The sequence below is a fragment of the Lemur catta genome, chromosome 15, assembly GCF_020740605.2.
Source record: "Lemur catta isolate mLemCat1 chromosome 15, mLemCat1.pri, whole genome shotgun sequence".
In the NCBI taxonomy this organism is placed as follows: domain Eukaryota; kingdom Metazoa; phylum Chordata; class Mammalia; order Primates; family Lemuridae; genus Lemur; species Lemur catta.
Window position 1 is genome coordinate 43,127,456 of NC_059142.1, and position 24,581 is coordinate 43,152,036.

General features: G+C 42.1%; 1 protein-coding gene across 2 annotated transcripts; it reads left to right on the forward strand.

The window, feature by feature from the left end:
* The first annotated feature begins 3,820 nt into the window (after positions 1-3,820).
* Positions 3,821-20,933, forward strand: METTL2A (methyltransferase 2A, methylcytidine). Of its 2 annotated transcripts, XM_045525936.1 has the most exons (9): positions 3,821-3,959; positions 4,145-4,236; positions 5,769-6,124; positions 7,230-7,279; positions 11,101-11,161; positions 15,095-15,234; positions 17,486-17,592; positions 19,686-19,751; positions 20,662-20,933. In XM_045525936.1, the coding sequence occupies exons 1-9, from the start codon at positions 3,850-3,852 to the stop codon at positions 20,814-20,816; spliced, it is 1,137 nt and encodes a 378-aa protein (XP_045381892.1). In that variant the 5' UTR covers positions 3,821-3,849; the 3' UTR covers positions 20,817-20,933. The 2 variants fall into 2 exon arrangements, with proteins under 2 accessions (XP_045381892.1, XP_045381894.1); XM_045525938.1 differs by lacking the exons at positions 7,230-7,279; positions 11,101-11,161.
* The last annotated feature ends 3,648 nt before the right edge of the window (positions 20,934-24,581 follow it).

Genomic DNA, 24,581 nt, shown 5'->3' on the forward strand with positions numbered 1-24,581 from the left:
GTAAAAAAATTTTAAGTCATAAAATGGTTTCCTAAATCCTTTCTAGTAAATAGATGCAGTGCTGGTTAGTTCCCTAGCAACCAGCTGCGCTCTGCTGCCCCCACCTGGCCTAAAACTGCTTGGGCCTCAGCAGGAAGGAGAAAAGCTGGCCTTTTGAGCTCCTAAGGGACCTCCAAGCAATAAACCTCTGAGTTCATGGCGACTGTCACAGGATTAGGTTTCCAATTGTTCGTGAAGGAGACCACAGACAGCAGATGACAATGACCTTTCAGTTTCAGGGAATAATGTCACCAGCCCCCCGAAAAACCTTAATTAAGGCCGGGCATGGTGGCTCATGCCTGTAATCCCAGCACTCTGGGAGGCCGAGGCGGTTGGATTGTTTGAGTTCAGGAGTTTGAGACCAGCCTGAGCAAGAATGAGACCCCATCTCTACTAAAAATAGAAAGAAATTAGCTGGACAACTAAAAATATATGTAGAAAAAATTAACCAGGCATGATGGCACATGCCTGTAGTTCCAGCTATTCGGGAGGCTGAGGCAGTAGGATTGCTTGAGCCCAGGAGTTTGAGGTTGCTGTGAGCTAGGCTGACGCCATGGTACTCACTCTAGCCCAGGCAACAGAGTGAGACTCTGTCTCAAAAAAAAAAAAAACAAAAAAAACCTTGATTAAATTTAGGTGTTCCCAAGGTTCCTTAGCTACACACCTGCACACATGGATTACTCTTACAAATAGCTGATCTCATCCATTGCATTTGTTTTGTTCTTTAATGCATGTAATAAAGAAGCACATATATAACTATATTACAAGTTGTTAGGGCATTTTTCTATGGGTTGATCACAGAGAGACAGATCACTGTTGGACTCAGGAAATCTAGGTCTACCAAAACTAAATCTTTATTTACCTTTTGATCTAGTGTCAGGACAGCAAAAGTGTTTTATTTCCTGTGCCAATTCTGATCTATAAAAGTAAGGGATGAAATGAACTATTTGTAAATGTTATCCAAGAGACTGGTTTGTGGGTGTATGGCTAAGTCCACACATGACATATAGAATAAATGCTTTTTAAATTCAAATCATTATTCTAGACAAATACAATCCAGGAAAAGGAAAAGATTTGTTGAACATTGATGAGGACAGGCCGGGCGCGGTGGCTCACGCCTGTAATCCCAGCACTCTGGGAGGCCAAGGCGGGCGGATTGTTTGAGCTCAGGAGTTCGAGACCAGCCTGAGCAAGAGCGAGACCTCGTCCCTACTAAAAATAGAAATTATATGGACAGCTAAAAATATATATAGAAAAAATTAGCCGGGCATGGTGGCGCATGCCTGTAGTCCCAGCTACTCAGGAGGCTGAGGCAGAAGGATTGCTTGAGCCCAGGAGTTTGAGGTTGCTGTGAGCTAGGCTGACGCCACAGCACTCACTCTAGCTCAGGCAACGGAGTGAGACTCTGTCTCAAAAAAAAAAAAAAAAAAAAAAAGAATTAGAAACAAAAGGAAGGATATACACCAAAGTGTTAATGGGTTAAATTAATGGTGGGCTAGGGTATTTTCTTTTGTCTTATCTATATGTTCTAAATGTTCTATATTAAACATATACTTATTTTGCAATAAGAAAAAAACCACACATGCTGTTTTTATATTATAGTCATTAAACTAGCTTATACCACTATCTAGGGCTGCTACAAAGGCTCTCTAGGTGAAACCTCAAGGTGAGCAAATTAGAACACCAGGAACCCTTTCTCCAGTGCTCCAGTTCCAGAGCACGTGCATAAACAGTCCAGAATTCCCACTGATTGGAACTGAAAGAAAAGCTTGAAACAATTAACTACCCTCGTCCTCCACTAACACCCAAAGCAATAATACAGAATGAGAGTTCTTAACCTTTACAAGCTTTGAACCCATGCCACCCACTGAGCTAGAGGAGTTCTGCTTAGTCACCACCAGAGGGACCCGTAGCTTCTCTGAAACAGTATTCTCTGAGGCTACATGCAGTTTAGTATGAAGTCTGATAGGCAGAGAACTCCCAGCCATGTCTTTCAAACTTCGTTGGAAAAAATTATTGTTGGTGCTTCAAAAGACGGAAAAATTAGTTGTACAGGACAAGCAAAGATAACTGCATAAAATTAGATTTAGTAAACTTTAGTACATTTTGCAAAAAGGGCCCGAGCTGTTTGACATTTCAACTACTATAGTATAAATAACTTCAAGTGAATACAAAGAGGGAGCTCTCTGCAAGAAAATACGCAGTGGGACTGTTGATTGGGAACACTAACAACTTTTGGTGGGGGGACAGAAAAAACGCGTGGATGAATGAAAAAGATGCCAAAAATAAATACAAATTAACCACCATATCTACAAACAGCTGGCCTTGAGAACAGATAGAGATTCTTGGACTTGTTTTTTGGCAAGGAGCTTTTGTTCAAAATGTTTCAAAAGACCACGAGAATGGCAAAAGTGTTTTGTCTTCAAATAAAGTACAAGTTCTTTATTATCTTATTTTTTTAATTAACTCAAGTTTTTCTTCCCTATTAGAGAGGGCTTAGAGCTTGTTCTCACTTCTTTGGTGGGGAAAGTATAGAATCACTCCTTGTTCCCCTTAATTTTACCTACAGAAAGAATCTGCAATGGAATAAATGATCACTGGTTACCAGGAATAAAGGATCACTGGTTACCAATGTGCTATGTGTAGCACTCCATTATTATCTCTTTCCTTCTTCTCTTCCAAGTGATATTCATCATGCTTCTCTTGGAAGTCTTCTCAACGTTTATCTTATGTTGACAGAATACTTTCTTTTAAACTCTTTTTGAGTGGCCGGGTGCGGTAGCTCACACCTGTTATCCTAGCACTCTGGGAGGTCGAGTGGGAGGACTGCTTGAGTTGAGACCAGCCCGAGCAAGAGCAAGAAGAGCAAGACCCCGTCTCTATTAAAAGGTGAAAGATTTATCGATCTGAAGAGAAACTAGAGTATGTTTCTCTCTACTATGTTTCTTCTCTACTAAAAATAGAAAAATTTGCCCGGTGTTGTGGCCTGCGCCTGTAATCAGCTACTCTGGAGGCTGAGCCAGGAGAATCACTTGAGCCCAGGAGTTTGAGGTTGCTGTGAGCTATGGTCACGCCACTGCACTCTAGTCCAGGTGACAGAGCGAGACCCCATCTCAAACAAAGAAATACTTTTGCGAATCTATTTGTAATAATTATGGAAATAGACATAAAAGGCTGAAATATATTAATGTAACACACTATATGTACATATGTATTACAATCTTGATTGTGCCAATAAGCCTGGGTATGGATGATTCAAAAAGGTAGTTATAAAATTTTAAAAATTTGTCCTTGGACATTCCAATTGATTTAACCAGTAAGCTTCGTGTTCTCAGAATTCATTTCAGATCCATCCCCAATCCCCTTCCCCCCACAAAAATTTATCTACATATTGTGTGTGTGTGTGAGAGAGAAAAGCTGACTAGAGAAGCTGGAAAATTGCCGTTTGCTCCCGCTGCTTGCTACTAGGGATTCAAGATTTTTCCTGTTTTACAACTTGAGGGAAACTGGGGAACTTGGTACAGGATCCCAGCATTGAAGTGCGGCTCAACTGAAATGTCCCCCACTTTCTTCCCAGCCCTCACGTCCTCTAGGAAAAAAAACGACTCCACCTGCTGGGCCCCCTTCCCCAGAGAGCCCTTTCCCAGGGCCGGTCCCACCCAACACAACTCAAACACCAACAGGACGCTTAACGCCGGGCCCGCCCCGCGTCCCACCTTTCCCGCCCAAACCCTGCACCTTCCGGAAGTGGGCGTGGCCCGCAGGAAGTTCTCGTGTTACGGAAAGGAACGCATTTCCGGCTCCGGTGTCATGGCTGGTTGCTACCGTGAAGAGGTGCCCGTGGCCCGTGGCGGAAAGAGGCAGCAGTTCGGGAGCCGGTTCCTGAGCGACCCGGCGCGCGTCTTCCACCACAATGCCTGGTAACCTCCCTGCCCCTTGTCTCGCTGCCCCGGGGTGCTCCAGGAAGCCCCTGACCGCCGGCCACGGGTCCCGCCGCCCTACCCGAGGCGCTCCTCTCCCAGGGGAGAAGCGCTCCCCGGCCAGCCACTCACCCTGCCCGCAGCTAGGACGTGAGGCCCCTAAACTGCCCATTTGATTTTCCCAGGGACAATGTGGAGTGGTCGGAAGAGCAGGCCGCGGCAGCGGAGAGGAAAGTCCAGGAGAACAGTTCCCAGCGGGTGTGCCAGGAGAAACAAGGTGCGCCCCTCAGTGATGTTGACAGCCAGCGTACTGCTGAACGAGCCCTCCTGGAGAGGCCAAAGAACTGTGGCCTCCAAGATCCTTTGTTACTGGCCTGTTGTGGAACTCAGGAGTAGAACGGGAGGGGATGAGCAAGGAGGGAAAAGGTGGCACCGTAACACAATCTTGCTAAAGCATGTGGGGGAGTTGTGTTTATTTTAATTTGGGGGAGGGTAGCTCTTTAATTCTGTTGACTAGATCCATATTGATAAGGCTGGTCTATGGCAACTGGTCACATGATCATTTAGAGGTTGTATCTTCTACTTTATTTGCATTTGCCTTTGAAGGTAGATTCAGGTGATCACATTCTAAATATTGTTGGAAGAGGGGGCTAATGACTCCTAAAGACAGGTGATTATGTCTTTTACTTGCGTGATGGATATGAGGATTTAGGACTTCTGCCAAGGAAAGATGGATGAAGCAGAGTGGAGATAAATCTGGCCACAGAAAAAGAGGTGAACAATTTCACTGCAAAATATCCCTGGACACTGAAATCAGGACTGATTGGTCCAGACAGTTGAAGGTAGGAGTAGAAATTTGAGAGGTGGTGCATCCCTGTGGCACAATTGGTTAGCCTGTTTGGCTGTTAACCAAAAGTTTGGTGGTTTAAGCCCTCCCAGAGACACTCTGACATTTTGGGCTGGATGAAAAAGAAATTTGAGAGGAGTACCACTGAAAGAGTTTTATGCAACAGTGAGAAAATTCCAGTTACAAAATATGGTCCAGCATAGCTTGACAGAGACTGATCAGAGCAAGTTAAGAGTTGAAAGGGATTTTGAAAATCATGTAGTCCAATATCCTCTTTTTACAGTTAAAGAAATTTGGACTGCACAACATTAAAGGTTTTGCCCAAAGGTAAGCAGTCAGTAATAGCAATGGTGGAAGTAAAGTCCAGTTTCTTAGGTTTTTATTCTTTCTACTACACTGAAGACATTTTTTTTCTTGTCACCATTTTCTATTTTTCTTTTAGCCTTGTCTCCATTTTTAGTATCTATTAGTAGTATTGAATTCATTTCTGGGGTCTGTATTCTAAAGAACCCCAGGCAAAGGATCATATTTGAAGAATTTCTTGGATGTAACCATTGAGTTTACATGAGGACCAACTGAAGAAACTGGGACATTTAGCTTGTAAAGAGAAGATTTAGAGGGGAAAATAACTGCCCATAAATACAAGAGTTGCTCCTCATGGCCCTGAGAAATTGTAGGACCTTTTGACTAGAAGTAATTAGAAAGATTTTTGCTTAATGTTAGAATTTTCTAGGAGTTAAGAGCCGTCTAGAGATGTGGGAGGAAAATTGATAGGTAGTAAGTTGTCTGGCAGATGGTTCAAGCAGAAGTTAGATACCTTGGGAATGATGAATGGGGGAATTCAAGTATAATGATAGTTGGCAGTACTAAATGACCTCAGAAGTGCCTTTAGCTCGAGGCTATAGTTCTACTTGATGATATCTGAGAGCTGATTCTTAAATTTTTTTCTTAAATATTTACAGTTGATTATGAGATCAATGCCCACAAATACTGGAATGACTTCTACAAAATCCACGAAAATGGGTTTTTCAAGGATAGACATTGGCTTTTTACCGAATTCCCTGAGCTGGCGCCTAGCCAAAACCAAAATCCTTTGAATGGCTTGCTCTTGGAGAACAAGAGTGAAATACCTCAATCTGGAAGCTGTGAGGATGGACCTGGTTTAAAAATAGAAGAACAGCACAAGTGTTCTTTGAACAGCCTTAGTCATGAAACACAGATGCCTCCTGTGGAGGAGAATGTAACTAAGAAACTCAGTCAACTGGAAATTTGTGCTGATGAGTTTCCTGGATCCTCAGCCACCTACCGAATACTTGAGGTAAGCTTTTATCATCCTACTAGTGCAATAAGTGAAGCTGTCACATTGTGCATATGAAGTGGTATAGAGAGGCTAACAACAAAAATAACTTCTATCTGATGAAGCTGGCTAGACTTGACCATTATATATTGGCCTGGAATTGCCTCCATTTTTGGACTAATGAAATGCCCTGAATGTAGGCCAGATATCTGATGGTTGATCACCTGGGTATACCATATTGCTTCCAAAAGTTGTATCATCATTCTGTACCTGCCACATGCCACTGTTTCATACAGGTGAAAGAGCTCAAGATCATGGTGCTACCGCTCTGGAAGAAATTCTCAGGTCGCAAGACAACATGTTACTTCTCTTCTACAGTCATAGAAACACAAAGTAGTGGGGATGGTGCCTGCATCTCAGGCCTAGGAGAATTCTCATTCTCTGAGTTTGGATGGTGTTGTTGGAGAGTCTAGACCTGGAAATGTGTCTAGGTTGGTATCATAACATAAATTCACAAGTGGGGACTACACACTCCACTGGAAGCTGATTGTGGAGTTTGTTAGCCTTGGGATTGAGTCCTAGGCATAATCTTGGACAAGTCCCTTACCCTCTCCGAGCAATGGGACTGCTGCCTCTGCACCTGATGATAATAGTTACGAGGTTTGAGATACTGTATGTAAAGCAGCTAAGAACAATAGCAAATGGTTAAGCCCTTAGTAAATGGTTGCTGTTTTTATTGCCACACACAGCACTGTATGTAGGACAGAGTTACCATGTTCTCCTTTTCATAAATTTCAGCACAGCCTATTAGAAACATTTTTCCTATAACGGTATAGTAGAGCTCCGTGAGAAAATATTTCATCTGTAGGACAGCTAGGACTCAAAAGGTAAAACAACCTCGTGCCCTTTTTCTATACCAGCTCCCTTCTGCTAATGAAATCCTATGCTCTTTTAAGGGTTCCTGAAGTCAAGATCAGGGAATGTCATGGGTACTGGTTAGCTCCCACCACTGTATGTTCCCTAATACACTTAGGTAGAATTATTTATTATTGTTTGTTGATTATTTATCTAGCTTCAGGCAATTATTTGGAAAGTTCGGTGATTAATCATTCATTTCTATCTGCAGGTTGGGTGTGGTGTGGGAAACACAGTCTTTCCAATTTTACAAACTAACAAGTAAGTATGTTACAGAGATTATATAGTAGCAAAGAGGAGAGAAGTAGAAGTTCGGTTTTTAAAAACTGGCTATATCACACCTTAACAGTAGTTATAAGGAAGCATGGATTACAGGGAATTTATATTTCTACATTATTCATTTATGGGTTGTTTTAATTGGATGTGTAAGTTACTTTTGTCATTAGGAAAATTAGTTAGATGTAAAACCTGCTACAGTGTTAGTCTATAGTGCTTTCCTCAAAGGTGCTTAAAAACATGTTCAATTTCTCCACTCTTGTGATCTCTCTGAGGAACAGTCAGTGGCTACACTGTTGTTACCCCTGTGGTCGCCCTGAGAAAGTGGAGGTGGATGAAAGTGAGACAACACACTGTTTCTGTCTACTCACACAGAACACTCCTGGCACCAGACATGGGGTGGGGGTTGTCCACACCAACCAATTCTGCAACACCAGCTGGGTGTCTTACAACCAATTCTCACAGTATCCACCTAGAGTTAGCATAGTATCAGATCCCACAGATTAAGGGGTTAGTCCCACAAATCTTTGCAATTCAGATGCCATTGGCAAATCCGGGCTACTGTACTTTTGACCTAGGGACCCCCTCCTCTGGTTCAATACTTTTCTAGAATGGCTCAGAGAACTTATAGAAACACTTTACTCATGTTTTCTTGTTTATTATAAAGGATACAGTTTAGCAGCTAGATGCAGATGTACATAGGATAGAGTACAGCAGGGTCCCAAGATCAGAAGCTTCTGTCCCCAAGGAGTTGGGGCATGTTGCCTTCGAGGATGTGGATGTGTTCATGGACCCAGAAACTCAGCAAGAGTTTTTATACAGCTTAATCTCTATCCACCACCTCCTACCAGGACATTGGTGAGTGAGGCTGAAAGTTTCAACCCTTTAATCACTTGGCCTTTCTGGTGCTGGCCTCATCCTAAGGCTATCTAGGGGCCCCACCCTAAGTCACCTCATTAACACGAATTCTGTGTGACCCAGAAGGGGTTCATTATGACTAAAGACAATTCTACTACCCAGGAAATTTCCTAGGGTTTTTGGATCTCTGTGCCTAGAACCATGGACAAAGGCCAAATATATTTATTATACCATACCTGTTTTCAAACCACTCATGGAAGTGACATTCTAGTTCTATATTCTCCATTGGAACTCACTGTTTCCCAAAGGTTCTATATAAAAAACTGTCAGTTTAGCCTACAGTATTTAACAGGATCATTAGCCTCATTACAAATATGCATTTTATTAGAAATTTATAAGAAAATGGCAAGTCATAGTAGCAAACAGTGAAGAAAAGTGATTGTTCTGCCCTTAATGTCATGAACCTACCTCAAATAGGAGATTGACTTACGTTCAAGAGTTATGGCCATCGATCATCAGTGTCATCAATGGATGTAAAAATGAATTGAGATAACATCTTCACTACAGCCTGGTTGTACCGTTTACATTAAGATCACTGTGTTCAGTATCTTGCTGGAACCCACTTATTCATGTAATTCACTGGCTTAGAATTGGCATAGGCTTTCTACTGCCTATGAATGATGTTTAAATTGTTCAGCATAGTTTTAAAAACCCTATACAAGATTGTGCCCTATGAAGTATGTCTTATTTCTTATCCCTCAATGTGTTGGTCACACTGTGCACGTCTTTCTCTGACTCTGTATCTTCCCAGAATATCCTCCTTTGTTTTTATAGACTGTCTTCTCCCTTCCTCAAATTCTGGGTGAGAAGCATCCAGAAAACTTTGCTAATTAATACACTCCATCTCTGTCATTCTGTTGTCTTTGCAGCCCTTTCGTATGTTTCTTGTGTTACCTCACTGCCACTTCTCCTCAGAGGTACTTAACATTTTTTTCTGTTGTATTTGATGAAGCCTTTGGATCCCTTCTCAGGGGCCAATGTATTTTTGTTTGGTTGGTTTATTTTTATGTATACCAGCTTTACTGATACATAATTTAAGGTGTACAATGTGATGGCTTTAAGTATATTCACAGAGATATGCAGCCATCACCACAGTCAATTTTAGAACGTTTTCATCACCTGAAAAAGAAGACCCATATCCATTAGCACTAATCCCCGCTTCCTGATATGCCCCACTCCCTGCTGATCCTGGGCAGCGACTCATCTACAAATACACAAATCTGTATATAGAGTTGTCTCAGGATAATTTTTTTGATATATAAAGTAAAACTGAGAAGACCAATTATATTGAAGTACAGTTCTATCCACAGAGCACAGTTAAAGACTCTGATTTCAAAATTAACACTATCAGTATTTTGAATCCACGAGTTCCGCAGCTGAGGATTCACAGAGGGCAGAGCTGAGTCTGCCAGAACATAGCACGTGACCTTCGTGGGTACTTGGCAGATGCAGTTGCCTGGCTGATTAGAGGATACGACATGTGCAGCCCTTGCTCTCTAGAGCAGAACTTTCTGCAGTGATATTTCTACATCTTCACTATCCCTTGTGGTAATCATGAAAAACAGGTGAAATGTATCTAACACTGAGAAACTGAATTTTTTTTTTTTTTTTTTGAGACAGTCTCTGTTGCCCAGACTAGAGTGCTGTGGCATCAGCCTAGCTCACAGCATCCTCAAACTCCTGGGCTCAAGCGATCCTCCTGCCTCAGCCTCCCGAGTAGCTGGGACTACAGGCATGCACCACCATGCCCGGCTAATTTTTGTATATATTTTTAGTTGTTTAGCTAATTTCTTTCTATTTTTTGTAGAGACGGGGTCTTGCTCTTGCTCAGGCTGGTCTCGAACTCCTGAGCTCAAACGATCCTCCCACCTCGGCCTCCCATAGTGCTGGGATTACAGGTGTGAGCCACCATGCCCAGCCAGAAACTGAATTTTTAATTTAAATAGCCACATGTAGCTAGTGGCTGCCGTGTAACAGTACAGCTTCCCAGCTTATTAGTCGTTTTTGTATCTCCTAGAAGTTGTCTACTCCAAAAGTCAGCAGTTTAGAGAAAAGGGGAGCCAGGACCTCTGAGAAGTTGGAGGTGTCAGGTACCCCCTAAAATCCAAGGGACTGACTCAAACAATGAGCCCAACAGTGCAGAACAGCTCTGGGCTGTTTCTAAAATGGCACAGAGCCTTCCTTTTCCCCCATTTGTGTTTTCCCCTGTCCCAACAAAAATAACTCTGGAACTGCAGGTAGTTTTGTATTTTGAAGACTTCAGAATAAATATATATTGTGTTTTCATAATTGAAAGCAATTTTGGTAGTTATTAAAATCAGTTTAACATTTTTTATGTTGCTCCCTTGTGCTAACCTAAGTCTTGTGCTAGACATTGGGGATAAGAAAAATAAGCACTGGGATTGTGTCTTGTTCATCTTTGTCTCCCCAGCACCTAGGATAATATCCAGTACATAGTGGAACCTCAGCAGAGTTTGGTGAACAAAAAAATGAAAGATGTAATCTCTGCTGTCATAGCAGTCACCATGAGGTAGGGGCAGGCAGACAAGTACAGATGTGTTCCTGGAGTGGAGAAAATGCCAGGCTAGCTCAGAAAATATGCAGAAGTTTCACGGTGGCATCAGGCAAGGTTTCATTTGAAGGAAAAGTGAGGTTTGTAGGTGGAGAAAGGAGAAGACATTGTTTTGAAACTCACCGATTATTTTATAAACTTAATATTAGCTATAACCATAGGACCTAAAAGAGGATAGAAATCAAAAAGCATTTTAACCAAAATGAAATGTGTTGTGACTAATAAAAGTGATTTCTTGAATGAATGGTATTTTTTGCCATTTGCCGTTTTAAGTCCAGTTTGTAGTCTAATTGTTCTTTTTTTCATGCCCATTCAGTGACCCAGGACTCTTTGTTTACTGTTGTGATTTTTCTCCCACAGCTATAGAACTCGTTCAGGTAAGTGCAGTGGCTCCTATCAGTAATTTTCATTGATTAAGGGGAAAAGGGGTCTCCTAAAAATCAGGGTCTCTAGCTATATTCTCATTGTATTGTGGTCTGTAGGTAAAAGACTTACTGATACAGGCATACTTTGTTTTATTGCACTTCACTTTATTGTACTTGGCACATATCACAGTTTTTACAAATTAAAAGATTTGTGGCAACCCTGTGTTGAGTAAGTCTATTGGTGCCATTTTTCCAACGCCATGTGCCCACATAGTGTCTCTATGTCACGTTTTGGTGATTCTCAGAATATGTCATATTTATGGTAATCTGTGTTTTTTATTTTCTTCTTTTTGCATGAGCAAGAGCTAAGGCTAATGTTGTGGTGATCAGTGATCTGTAATAGTACTATTGTACTTGTTTTGGGGAACCATAAATCATGCCCATATGATTTATCAACTTAATTGATAAATATGTGTGGTTTTTGTTTTGTTTTGTTTTGTTTTTGAGACAGAGTCTTGCTCTGTTGCCCAGGCTAGAGTACCATGGCCTCTGCCTAGCTTGCCTCTGCCTAGCTTGTAACAACCTCAAACTCCTGGGCTCAAGCAATCCTCCTGCCTCAGCCTCCCGAGTAACTGGGATTACAGGTGTAAGCCACCATGCCGGGCTGATTTTTTCCATTTTTAGTTGCCTGGCTACTTTCTTTCTAATTTTAGTAGAGACAGGGTCTTGCTCTTGCTGAGGCTGGTCTTGAAACTCTTGACCTCAAGCGATCCTCCCACCTTGGCCTCCCAGAGTGCCAGGATTACAGGTGTGAACCACCACACCTGGTCGATAAATATGTGTTCTGTCTGCTCCACCAGTTGGCCATTGCCTCATCCCTCTGCTTGTCCTCAGGCCTCCCTATTCCATGAGACACAAAAATATTGAAAGTAAACCACTAATTTCAACCCTTCAGTGGCCTTAGAACACTTAGAAGTGTTCAAGTGAAAAGAAGAGTGGCATGTTGCTCACTTTAAATCAAATGCTAGAAATGAGTGAGCGTAGTGAAGAAAGCATGTCAAAAGCTAAGATAGGCCAAAAGCTAGGACTCTTGTTCCAGTTAGCCAAATTGTGAATGCATAGGAAAAGTTGGGATTTTTTTGTTTGTTTTGTTTTTTTTGAGACAGAGTCTCACTCTGTGGCCTGGGCGAGTGCCATGGTGTCAACCTAGTTCAAGTGACCTCCAACTCCTGGGCTCAAGCAATCCTCCTGCCTCAGCCTCCCAAATAGCTTGGACTACAGGCACGCCCCACCAAACCCAGCTCCTTTTTTCTAGTTTTAGTGGAGACAGAGTCTCGCTCTTGCTCAGGCTGGTCTTGAATTCCTGAGCTCAAGCGCTCCTCCCAGCTCGGCCTCCCAAGAGTGTTAGGATTACAGGCATAAGCCACCGCGCCTGGCCAAAGGAAAAGTTCTTGAAGGAAATTAAAAGTGCTACTCCAGTGAACACATGAGTGATAAGAAAGTTAGAAGCCTTATTACTGATATGGAGAAAGTTTTAGTGGTCTGGGTAGAAGATTAAACCAGCCACAACATTCCGTTAAGCCAAAGCCTAATCCAGAAAAGGGGCCCAACCCTCTTCACTTCAGCGAAGGCTGAGAGAGCTGAGGAAGCTGCAGCAGAAAAGTTTGAGGCCAGCAGAGGTCGGTTCCTGAGTTTTAAGAAGCACTTTGCACCAGTACAAGGTGAAGCAGCAAGTGCTGATGGAGAAGCTGCAGCAAGTTATCCAGAAGATGTAGCTAACATCATTGATGAAGGTGGCTACACTAAACAACAGATTCCCAATGTACACAAAACAGCCTTCTATTGAAAGAAAATGCCATTTAGGACCTTCATAGCTAGAAAGAAGTCAATGTCTGGCTTCAAAACTTCAAAGGACAAGCTGACTCTCTTGTTAGAGGCTATTTAAGAAATTCATTTGCTAAGGCTATAATTGCTGCCATAGACAGTGATTCCAGTGATGGATCTGGGCAAAGTAAGTTGAAAACCTTCTGCAAAGGATTCATCATTCTGGGTGTCATTGTTCTTAATAGGAGGAGGGCAAATAACAGCACTAACAGGAATTTGGAAGAAGTGGATTCCAACCCTCGGGGATGACTTTGAGGGGTTCAAGACTTCAGTGGAGGAACTAACTGCAGATGTGGTGGAAATAGCAAGAGAACTAGAATTAGAAGTGGAGCCTGAAGATGTGACGGAATTACTGCAATCTCCTGATGAAACTTGAATGGCTGCAGAGTTGTTTCTTATGGATGAGCGAAGAAAGTGGCTTCTTGAGATGGAATCTACTCCTGGTGAGGATGCCGTGAACATTGCTGAAATACAACAAAGGATTTAGAAGATTACATAAACTTAGTTGACAAAGCAGCAGCAGGGTTTGAGAGACTCCAATTTGAAAGATTCTGTGAGTAAAATGCTGTCAAACAGCACTGCATGCTACAGAGAGATCTCCCGTGACAGGAAGAGTCAAAGTGGCAAACTTCACTGTTGTCTTATTGTAAGAAATTTACACACCCCACCCAACCTCCAGCAACCACCACTCCAATCAGTCAGCAGTGGCCAACATCGCGGCAGGCCCCTCCGCCAGCAAAAAGATTACAACTTGCTGAAGGCTCGGATGATCGTTAGCATGTTTGAGCACTGAAGTATTTTTAATTAACATACATTGTTTTTTTAGATGCATTGCAATTGTACTTTTAATAGACCACAGCATAGTATAAACTTGTATATGCACTAGGAAACCAAAAAATTTGTGTGGCTCACATTATTTCTGTGGTCTGGACCCAAACTCGCAATATCTGTGAGGAATCCCTGTACTAAATCTACCAATTACCAATTGTGTGATTTGGGGCAGGTTTCTTGAACCTCTCTAAATTTAGGTTTCAAGGATTGAATTGAGATGATTCAGTCAGGATTCTTTGAGTTACAAGTAACAGGAACATCTAGACAAACTCAGGCAAAAAGAGGAATATCATAAGGGCACCAAGTATAGCCTCAAGTTCATGGTGTCGTACCTCTCCTTGCCCGGTGCCCATTTGTTTTTTGTTTTTTCTCTGCAGACCAGCTTTCTCTAACAGGTTGTTCCTGGTTTTTCATGTGAACCTAATGTTCCTGCCGTCCGGTCCCTTACAAGTCTACCCTGTTGACATGTTCACGTAGCCTCACCAGAATGATTGCCCCAAATCCAAAGTCTTTGGAAAGAGTATGGTTAACTCAGCCCAGCTGATGAATCTACTTGCCTTGTTTAAATCTGTTGTGGCCAATGAGAAACAAAGTCACATTTATGGAGAAGAGGGACATGGATAAGGGAAGATGCCCTAAAATGTGTCTGTTACAATCATGTGTAATGCTTTCAGCACAGGAGCTCGGTAATTGGTAGTTCCGTCTTTCTGGAATTATTCTGATGGATTGAGACTACATTAATATTGAAGCTTATCTTTACTGAATTTTATGATAGCAAAGTATAGGTTAAATTTTCTACATCTAGAGAAATAGATTTTCCTGGAAAATTTTATGGTCTAGTTGGGAGTTTTAAATCGTGCTTTGTAAGTACACTTTGTCTCTCTTTATGAAGTTTTTCTTTTTCCTGTTGGTCATTTATGTTCCTGATCATTTTCCAGTCCTCAGATCTGACTTCATGTATGAGAAGTACAAGAACTTGTCAAAATAAAGAATAAAAGTAGGGAAGTCAGGAATGTTCCATTTTAAAAGCACCAGTTAGATTCCACGTGATCTTCCCCAGGTTGTTCCTGATTCTTACCCTTTGAGTCCCCCCTGGAAAAACATGTGCTATAATGATTAGGAATATATGCCGTGTGGAAGGTAGCAGCAGTTACATTTAAAGCAAGATAAGCTTTTCTCCAGGCTGTGTTAACATTTTCTAAACAGGTTGTCTCTTCCAACTATCTGCAGACAAATTCAGAATATGATCCTTCTCGGTGTTTTGCCTTTGTTCATGACCTGTGTGATGAAGATAAGAGTTACCCAGTGCCCACAGACAGCCTTGACATCATTGTTCTCATATTTGTTCTTTCAGCAATTGTTCCAGACAAGTAAGTTCTAGGTTCTTTGACCAGTTGGCATGACAAAAACAAAGGCTTGGTTAGGGTCGTTGGTATTAGAGTAGGCTCAATATAAAAAGGGTTTTGTTTATGCTTTGATAGACACAAAGAAGCCACAGCATCCATAGTGATGTAAGCATCTCAATCATTTTCCTAAATTTGTCTTAAAATCCAACTTCTGTTTCAGCCTCTAAACTTCTTGCTAACTGTAGTGTTTGGTTTTATTATTATGGTTTAACACATTGACTGCCACACTAGAAAAAAATTTCTTTTTCCTTGAAGCCCACAGCATTTTATTACAAAAAACAAAACAATCGTTTCTAATTTAATGAAAAATTTGTTATTTTTTATTGTTTTCTGTGCGTGACTTATATGCAACTTGAAAAATAGTTCTCGAGGCTCCTAAGGTGAAGAGACGTGTGAGTTACATACGCTTCACGAGGCCCCAGGCTCAAAAGTAGCATAAGTGAAATAAAACTCACATGGCAGTTAATGTGTTAATATTCACAAAGAATGGGGGAGAAGTCTTGAGTATATGGGGAAATTCCTTACTGATAATCTCATAGCATACTATTTCAGAACTGGGTGCCACAATGTCTCATTATTGGCCTTTAAAATGGTTTAGATAGAACAAGCTCATTAACAGCATAAAATTTGTGTTGAAGCTTAACTAAGGTGTTCTCCGGGCTGGGTACAGTGGCTCACGTCTGTAATCTTAGCACTTTGGGAGGCAGAGATAGAAGGATTGCTTGAGGCCAGGAATCCAAGACCACCCCGAGCGAGAGAGAGACCCCCATCTCTACAAAAAACAGAAAAATTAGCCAAGCATGGTGGCACATGCCTATGTCCCAGCTACTTGGGAGGCTGAAGCAGGAGGATCACTTGAGCCCAGGAGTTTGAGGTTGCAGTGAACTATGATGATGCCACTGTACTCTAACCTGGGCAGCACGGCAAGACCCTGTCTCAATTTTAAAAAGAAAAACCTCATATGTATCAGGCAGACAGTAGTCCCTATGAAACTACTGATGATGAGAGATGGTGGCTAAGAGATTCAGGCACCAATGACTGAGAACATAGAAGCCCTTGTCACTGCCAGACTCCATTGAATCAGGACAGGCCAGGGGGTTGGCATGTACATGTACAGTGATCTAGGCAAACTGCATCCCCAAAATCATGGGATTAGGATAGCTTCTTAGAAACTTTAGACATCTACTTACTTTCTGAACATCAGAGCCAATCAAAGGATGATGAAGTAAATTAGCATCAGAGATCAAGGTAAGCTGGTGTCAGAAAGCCGGCAGATCACATGACTGAAGACTGAGGCTTAGTGAGTGAGATCCTGGTGTACCCTGGGAGTCCATGGACCCAATGCTGGCTCCACAGGGCGGGAGCTTTGAGTGACTGACCTTCTTTAGCCCACATTTCCTGTAGGATAGGACTGAAGTCATCTGACCTTAGAGGAATGTTATGAGTGTGAAATAAAGACACATGAAGGACAGCCCCAAAGGCCTGGCATGGTCCTAAACTTTAATAACAGCAGTTCAAATGCTACAAACTTTTTAAAAATCAACATGGATTAAAACAAAACCTTAAAAATTTGTTATTCAGAATGTAAATAGACTTTGAAATGTTTTTTCTAAGTTTGTAACATTTATGCTTCTGAAATTATGAACATTTACCCCTGTACCAAGAATTTGGAGGACACTGCATATGGAAATGCAAGTGTCAATGTAAAGCCCTCTGCCTGTAGTGCTCATTTGCATACTGATCGTATTGCCATGTAAATTGCAAGTGCTTGAGGACAAGTCTTCGTACAGTCTGCACGGAAAGAGCTCAGGTCAAGTGGGACAGGCAGATGAGTCAGCTAACAGTCCTTGCACTGGGTGGTCACGGTTCCATTCAGAGAGCCACGGGAGCACAGGGCAGGGATGGCTAGCCCAGGACCGGGAGGAAGTGAGCCAGATAGAAGGCACGGAACTTTCCCCCACCCTGAAGCCCTACAGCAGAAGCACGTTGTCCTTCAGCCTCTTTAGGCTGAAGGCAGCAGGTCAAGGCCACAGTTGTGAGCAGACAGCCAGCTACATGTACTCCAGTTCAAACTGAAGCAAGGGCAGCAGAGCTAAGATTCTGGGGTTGTGCGTCAGAGTTAGGAAGAAAGTCTGCTGGCTTCTTGGGATATGCTACAGGGAAAGGGAACCCTGTGCTCGAGGACACCTGATCACCATTCTCTGCCGCCCCACAGGATGCAGAAGGCTATCGACAGGCTGAGCAGGCTTCTGAAGCCTGGAGGGATGATGCTTCTGCGAGATTATGGCCGCTACGACATGGCCCAGCTTCGGTTTAAAAAAGGTATTTTGATATTATAATCAAAACAAGGGTTTTGCCATCAGAATAGAGACTCTAGAATTAGAGCTCCATACATAAAGCCATTTAAAATAGGGCAAGAGTAGTTTATTTTTGAAGAAAACTTAAGAGGCTTTTGTATAATCTAGATACTGAGGTCTTTTTAACCAAGACAACTACTTATAGAAGAGCTATTTTTAGAAAGACATTTGAAAGACATAAATAGTTTTAAATATGGTATAACAAAAGATGCCATTAAAAAGTCAGAAGACATGACAGATTGAGGAGAAATATTTTCAGTGCATATAACAGACTTAATATCTATGCTCTTCAAAGGGCTGTCATGAAATTGATAAGAAAAAGATCAGTGACCCACCCGAAAAACAGGCAAGGAGTATTTAGAGTCCGTTCACAGAAGAGCATATCTAAATGACCAATAAACAAAACTTTCAAGGAGATAAAAATAATGAGATAGTACTTATTGCTGGCCAATTCAAAGAAAAAGGTACACGTTCATTACTGGTAGAAGTATGAAGTTTTATGGGCCTTTATAAGGCACCTAGATATTATTTATTCAATCCAATAGTCTTTTAGGGGAATTGTTCAAGAACCAGCACATGATATGTGGATAAGGGGATGTGCTTGTCACCTGAGGTAGGCCCCGTATCGCTGGGCTCGAAGGGATTTCCATTCTGTATTACAGAGTGAGAGAACTGAGGCGCAGGTGACTATTTTCCACTGATCCCGTGTATAATGGTCTCTGGGGGGAATAAATGTATACATGTGTGATTATATTGGCATTCAGGAAGGTATAGAAGGACACGTGCCAGGTGGTTAAATTGAGGTAAAGTCAGGAGGTTAACAGCAGAAGGGAAGGAATGGGATTCTGAAAACTGGCTCTTAGTTAAAAAGTAAAATAAGAAGGGAAGGAGTGTCCACGATACAAACAGTATATGAGTTGCCATAGTTACAGTTTTGTGTGTAGACACATGGAGAGACATGCAAAAGGACAGTGACCACAATGGTAATGGTGGCTCTCTCAGGTTTCCTTAAACTCAGCTATGTTGCTTGATTTTTTTTTTTTTTTTTTTTTTTTTTTTTGAGACAGAGTCTCACTCTGTTGCCCAGGCTAGAGTGCCATGGTGTCAGCCTCGCTCACAGCAACCTCAAATTCCTGGGCTCAAGCAATCCTTCTGCCTCAGCCACCTAAGTAGCTGGGACTACAGGCATGCCCGATGAATTTTTTCTATATATTTTTAGTTGGGCCGCTAATTTCTTTCTATTTTTAGTAGAGACGGGGTCTTGCTCTTGCTCAGGCTGGTACTGAGCTCCTGACTTCGAGTGATCTACCCGCCTCAGCCTCCCAGAGTGCTAGGATTACAGGCGTGAGCCACTGTGCCCGGCCTGATTTTTTTTTTTTTTTAAACAATGAGTTTGTGCTTTTAATTTAATTCAGGGTGAGGGTGGACAATGTGAGCAAGTTGTTTTCATCAAACAGAATTCTAGGAGAGACTAAGAATCTCATATGTTATCTGACGTTGGAGTTTGATTTATTCCCATTGAGTTGCCCTTCTCCGAAGTACCACTCCTTTGTAGGAGAGAAATTACAGATTCTTGCAAAGGACCTAGTGTAACCAAGAAAGGAGTCTGCTCCCTGCCCAAGAAATTGATATCTCAGTTAGCATTTCTTTTTTTTTTTTTTGAGACAGAATCTCACTCTGTTCCCCAGGCTAGAGTGCTGTGGCGTCAGCCTAGCTCACAGCAACCTCAAACTCCTGGGCTCAAGCAATCCTTCTGCCTCAGCCTCCCGAGTAGCTGGGACTACAGGCATGCACCACCATGCCTGGCTAATTTTTTTTTTGTGTATATTTTAGTTGTTTGGCTAATTTCTTTCTATTTTTAGTAGAGACAGGGTCTCGCTCTTGCTCAGGCTGGTCTCAAACTCCTGAGCTCAAACGATCCGCCCGCCTTCGCCTCCCCGAGTGCTAGGATTACAGGCATGAGCCACCGCGCCTGGCCTCTCAGTTAGCATTTCATTAGCAACGACATTCAAAGAAGCACTTTAAAGTTTCTCTGATTTTTACCATGTCACTGTGCAGGTCAGTGTCTGTCTGGAAATTTCTATGTGAGAGGTGATGGCACCAGAGTTTACTTCTTCACACAAGGTATGAAGCACTCATCTTTTTGTGCTAAAGGTCCCCAAAATGCCAGATTAGGTGGTTTTCAGGGTACTTTAAGAAGGAAGATTATCTAATCCCTCCTACCTTTTAGGCAGTCTTTTTCCAGTGGCTACCCGCCTTTCATGCCTGCCCCCAAGCCAACCGGAACTGCTTGCTGTCCCCAGACAGCCCTGGCTTGTCCACTGCTTTAGTCCACTGCTTTCATCTTTCTTTCTGTCACTTTGTCCAAAATGGGAAACCTGCCTATTTTGTAAGATTCACCTCCAGCCCAGCCTGTTTTACTCTCTGTGCTGGGTTGTGCTTTAGGTGTACCTGCATCAGGGTAAGTCATTTCCCCAGGTTTCAGGTATAACCCAGAACTGCTGTCCTCTGCTGCTGTCCCTGTGCGCAGGTGTCAGGCTCCAACAGTGCTTTATGGATACTTCATTCCTGGGCCCTTCAGTGGGTCACATACTTCTTTGAGCCTTTGGTTAAGATGATGAAACCTCTTCCCTAAAAAAATTGCTTTGACATACATATATGTAGATATTTGCATGTACTTTTAAGGTGTTCACAGAACCCTGAAGGGGAAATGTAAGCCAAAGGTTAAAAAAAAAAAACAACTGACCTATAGCTTTTAGTCTTCTTAAAAATTCCTCCCCTCAGCTGACTCTTAGAGAAGATCTCTCTCTGGGTTCCAGGCTGCCCTTCCCAGGTGGTTTGGCTTCCCATACCAAAACATGAACTTCCTGTCACCAAGCCACCACTGCATTTATTAAATATAAGTGAACAGCCCTGCTAAAGGCACTTAAAATACATAATGGCAGTAATCTTACAGAGCCCTGTTTGGCATGGGACGTCATAGACAAAAATGCATTTTCTTGGGGGGAAAATAAACATCTTTTTTCCAAACTAGATGAACTGGACACACTTTTCACTACTGCTGGACTGGAAAAGGTTCAGAACCTGGTGGATCGTCGACTGCAAGTGAACCGAGGGAAACAGCTGACAATGTACCGAGTTTGGATTCAGTGCAAATATCGCAAGCCTCTTCTGTCCAATGCTAGCTGAGAGACACCTGGTGCTGACACAACACGAGCTCATTGTGTTGAGGGGTTTTTTGTTTGTTTCTTTTTGAGAGAGAGTCTCACTCTGTTGCCCAAGCTGGGGTGCAGTGATGCAGTCATAGCTCACTGTAACCCTGAATTCCTGGGCTCAAGTGATCCTCCTGCCTCAGCCTCCCTAGTAGCTGGGACTATAGGCATGCTACCATACCTGGCTAATTTTTTTTTTTTTTTTTATTTTTGTAGAGACGGGAGTCTCGCCTTGTTGCCCAAGCTGGTCTTAAACTCCTAGCATCAAGCAATCCTCTCACCTTGGCCTCCCAGGGTGCTGGGATTACAGGCGTGAGACTTGGGGCTTTTTAAAAAGAATATCTATAGTGCACTGCATGGCAGCACATACCTGTAGTCCCAGCTACTTGAGAGGCTGAGGCAGGAGGATCCCTTGAACCTAGGAGTTCAGGTCCAGCTTGGGCAACATAATAAGCCCACATCTCTTAAAAAAATAATAATATAAATAAATAGAAAAGAATTGTCTGTAAAGTGTCTTGTTGATATTGGACAGTTCAAAAATTCAGACTCAAACTTTGAATCTAGGAAAATTGCTTTTTATCAGGATTCTAACAATTGTGCTTTATATTTGTGAAGCCCTTTTAATGTATACCTTTCCCAGGTTTTGTCTTATTTTGAGATCTCCGTCTTGCCATTTTGTAACTAATAGAAATTTTATTCATGGGAAGTATGAATTTAAAAATGCCATTTGGAAATAGAATCTAAAGAAAAATATGAATAAATAAGAGTTTATTTCCATGTGAAAAAATTGTATATGATATTTGTAAGTTGCAATAAACTATTCGGGAATTTAAATACCTGGGCAAGGCCGTTGTAACTGATAACATACAAAGATGAATAAAGGTCTCGTGAAGTTGTAGGAGAAGCAGGTTGGGAAGAATCGTATCTGTCTTAGGATGTTTTCCTGGCACAAAAGTGTCCCTAGAAAGCATCAAAATGTAGTATTGCTCATGATCTCCACTTAAATCTTAGTTCCAAGGAATTTTGAGCACACTTCCCCTTCTAATCTATATTAAAAGGATCTTCACTTTTAGCAAAATTGTCTTTCTTGTGCCCTTAAATGTTTGACATGAAAGGAATTGAGAAAACTTCTTAATTTTACCCACATCACTTCACTTCTGAATGTGATCCATCACCACTGTTACTTTATGTTCTACTTTTGCTCAGTTATCATTTTTACGTGTTTCCCTCTTGATGCTCCATGCAATTACATGATCTATTCTTAATTTTAGCAAGTGAGGAATTTTCAATTCTTCATCCCTACATTTTGGATTTTCAGTTCAAACAAATATTCTCCCATTACTTTGCCTACTAAAATTTCAGAAAATGAGGATACATTCTATAAGGAAATGAAGAAAGGAACTTTAAAATTCAAAGTGATGTCTGGCTTTCACCTTTTTTTAAAAAATGTTTTTGTTGTTTTGAAATAATTTCAAACTAACAGAAAAATATAGTACAGGAATATTGCAAAAATAGTCAAAAGGATGGTTTTTTCCCTGAATCGTTTGAGACTAAGTTACAAGGTGATGTCCCAACATCGCATATCACCATCTATATTCATCACAAGTAGAAATACATGGAAACATTACTACCATCCCCAAGCCACTCAAGTTTTCCTGATAGTTTTCCATTGTGTTGTATTTAATAATTATATCTCAATCTCCTTCAGTCTGGAGCAATTTAGGCTTGCTTTCCTAACACTGATATTTTAAGATTACAAGCTAGGCGCAGCGGGTCAGACCCCTAATCCTTGCACTCTGGGACGCCAAGGTGGGAGTTTCACTTGAAGTCAGGAGTTTGAGACCAGCCTGAGCAAGAGTGAGACCCTGTCACTATTAAAAACAGAAAAAATTAGCTGGGCATGGTGTGGCACACCTGTAGTCCCAGCTACTCAGGAGGCTGTGGCAGAAGGATCACTTGAGCCCAGAGGTCTGAGGTTGCAGTGAGCTATGATGATGCCACTGTACTCCAGCCAGGGCAATGGAGTAAGACTCTGCCCCGCCCCTCCCCCCCCCCCCCCCGAAAAGATTACAGGCTACTATGTAAACTATCTCATTGGGTTAGTGTCTCCTCATGATTTGGTTCAGTTTATGCATTTTTGTTTGGCAGGACAATCAGAAGCAATAATGTGTTCCTCACATTGCATTGTATCAGGTGAGACATGATTTTGAATTTCCCCATTATTGGTGATGTCACTTAGTTGAGGTGGTGTCTGCCCAGTTCCTCCACTGAAAAGTTACTATTTTGTAAGGAAGTGCTTTGAGACTATAAATATCCTGTTCTTCATCAAACCTTTTTGTTATCGTTTTTCTAAGACAGGGTCTCACTCCTCCAGGAGTTGAAGGTTGCTGTGAGCTAGCTGACACCAGGCAACAAAACGAGACTCTGTCTCAAAAATAAATAAACAAATAAATTTTTAAAAAATGAAAAAAATCTTGCTCCCATGATCCTCAATACATTTATCTATTTGGTCAATCCCCTCATATATCGCCAATCTCCTTTTGCCACCACCCACATGTATTAGTAGATGCCCTTCTGTCCTCTGTTGGGCACTGACACCAAGCCAGTGTTGCCATCACTCCCTTACACACCCTCCTCACCTTGTGTTGGGTCCAGCACCCCCACAGGGCCACAGCACCCTCTGCGCCTGTGTTGTCTGCCTTGCTTGGTTCCACCTAATGGGTTTTGAAAGATGGGTGGAAGGGAGCTACCATCTTTTCCATTATTGAATTTACTTAAAAACTGGAGAAGACTGAATCGCTGGAATGGTATTTCATTTGTCTTTTTAAAATGAAGAATAGATATATTAGTTTAAATGATCCACCGAAGACCATCCTTTGGCATCCGTAAAGCATTTCAAAGCAATAAGAACCCTGTATATTCCATCTTCCTGGCACCTGGCTTGGGCTTTGGGCTTGGCTAGGAAAGATGAACCTTCTGCTCCTGCTCCCTTTCATTCCCTGCCACCCGCTAAGCTGTCTGGCTTTTTCTCTGTCAGTCCAACTTGAACTCTATAAGGGACTTCGTGGAATGTTTCAGCCTCAGAATCGCTAATGGTGGGCAGAGGACAATTACACATGTAGGAGGCATTAAAGTATGATCTCAGTGTCCTTGAAAAATCCATGCTGCCTGGACTATCAGTCTGCCTCGAATGCTGTCTCTGGATATGCTTGATGCAAGAGTTTACTGTGCTGGGCCAGAAGGTAGCTCCAGGTGTGAAGCTGCTCAGGAAGTGGTGTGGTTTAGATGTGACTCTTAATAGAGAAGTGTTTCTGAAACTGACATAGCTCCCCAAGTAGTATGAAACTGGCTGAGGAGATAAATGCAATGTTGTTTGAAAAATGAGAGACAGTTTACTTTGGGACAGGTGCACTGGAGCTGTTGGAGTGAAGCCATGTTCCTAAAGGCGGTGCTGGATCAGGTTGTGACCACGATCACCTGGAGAGCATGAATTTTACGCCTTGCAAGGGATTCATCTCCTGGCTTTTACGTCTCATCTGGAGCCTGATGTCTGTTCATGCTGTGAAACCTAAACCTGTGCTTTGCAATAGGTCTGCTGCCTCCCTTCATCATGTAAGTTCACACTCTCTTGGGCTCTGGTTGGAAATTAGGACCTCAGAAAACTTAGTAGGAAAAGGTAAATCTAAGGCACTAAGACATCCTACTTTCATATAATTGATTTGTGTCTTTGCTTAAAGACACT

Bases quoted from the DNA above. Each gene is read 5' to 3' on its own strand.
- METTL2A (XM_045525936.1), top strand. From the start codon at position 3,850: ATGGCTGGTTGCTACCGTGAAGAGGTGCCCGTGGCCCGTGGCGGAAAG. The intron at 3,960-4,144 runs GTAACCTCCCTG...TGATTTTCCCAG, and splicing joins GTCTTCCACCACAATGCCTG to GGACAATGTGGAGTGGTCGG. The intron at 4,237-5,768 runs GTGCGCCCCTCA...AAATATTTACAG, and splicing joins GGTGTGCCAGGAGAAACAAG to TTGATTATGAGATCAATGCC.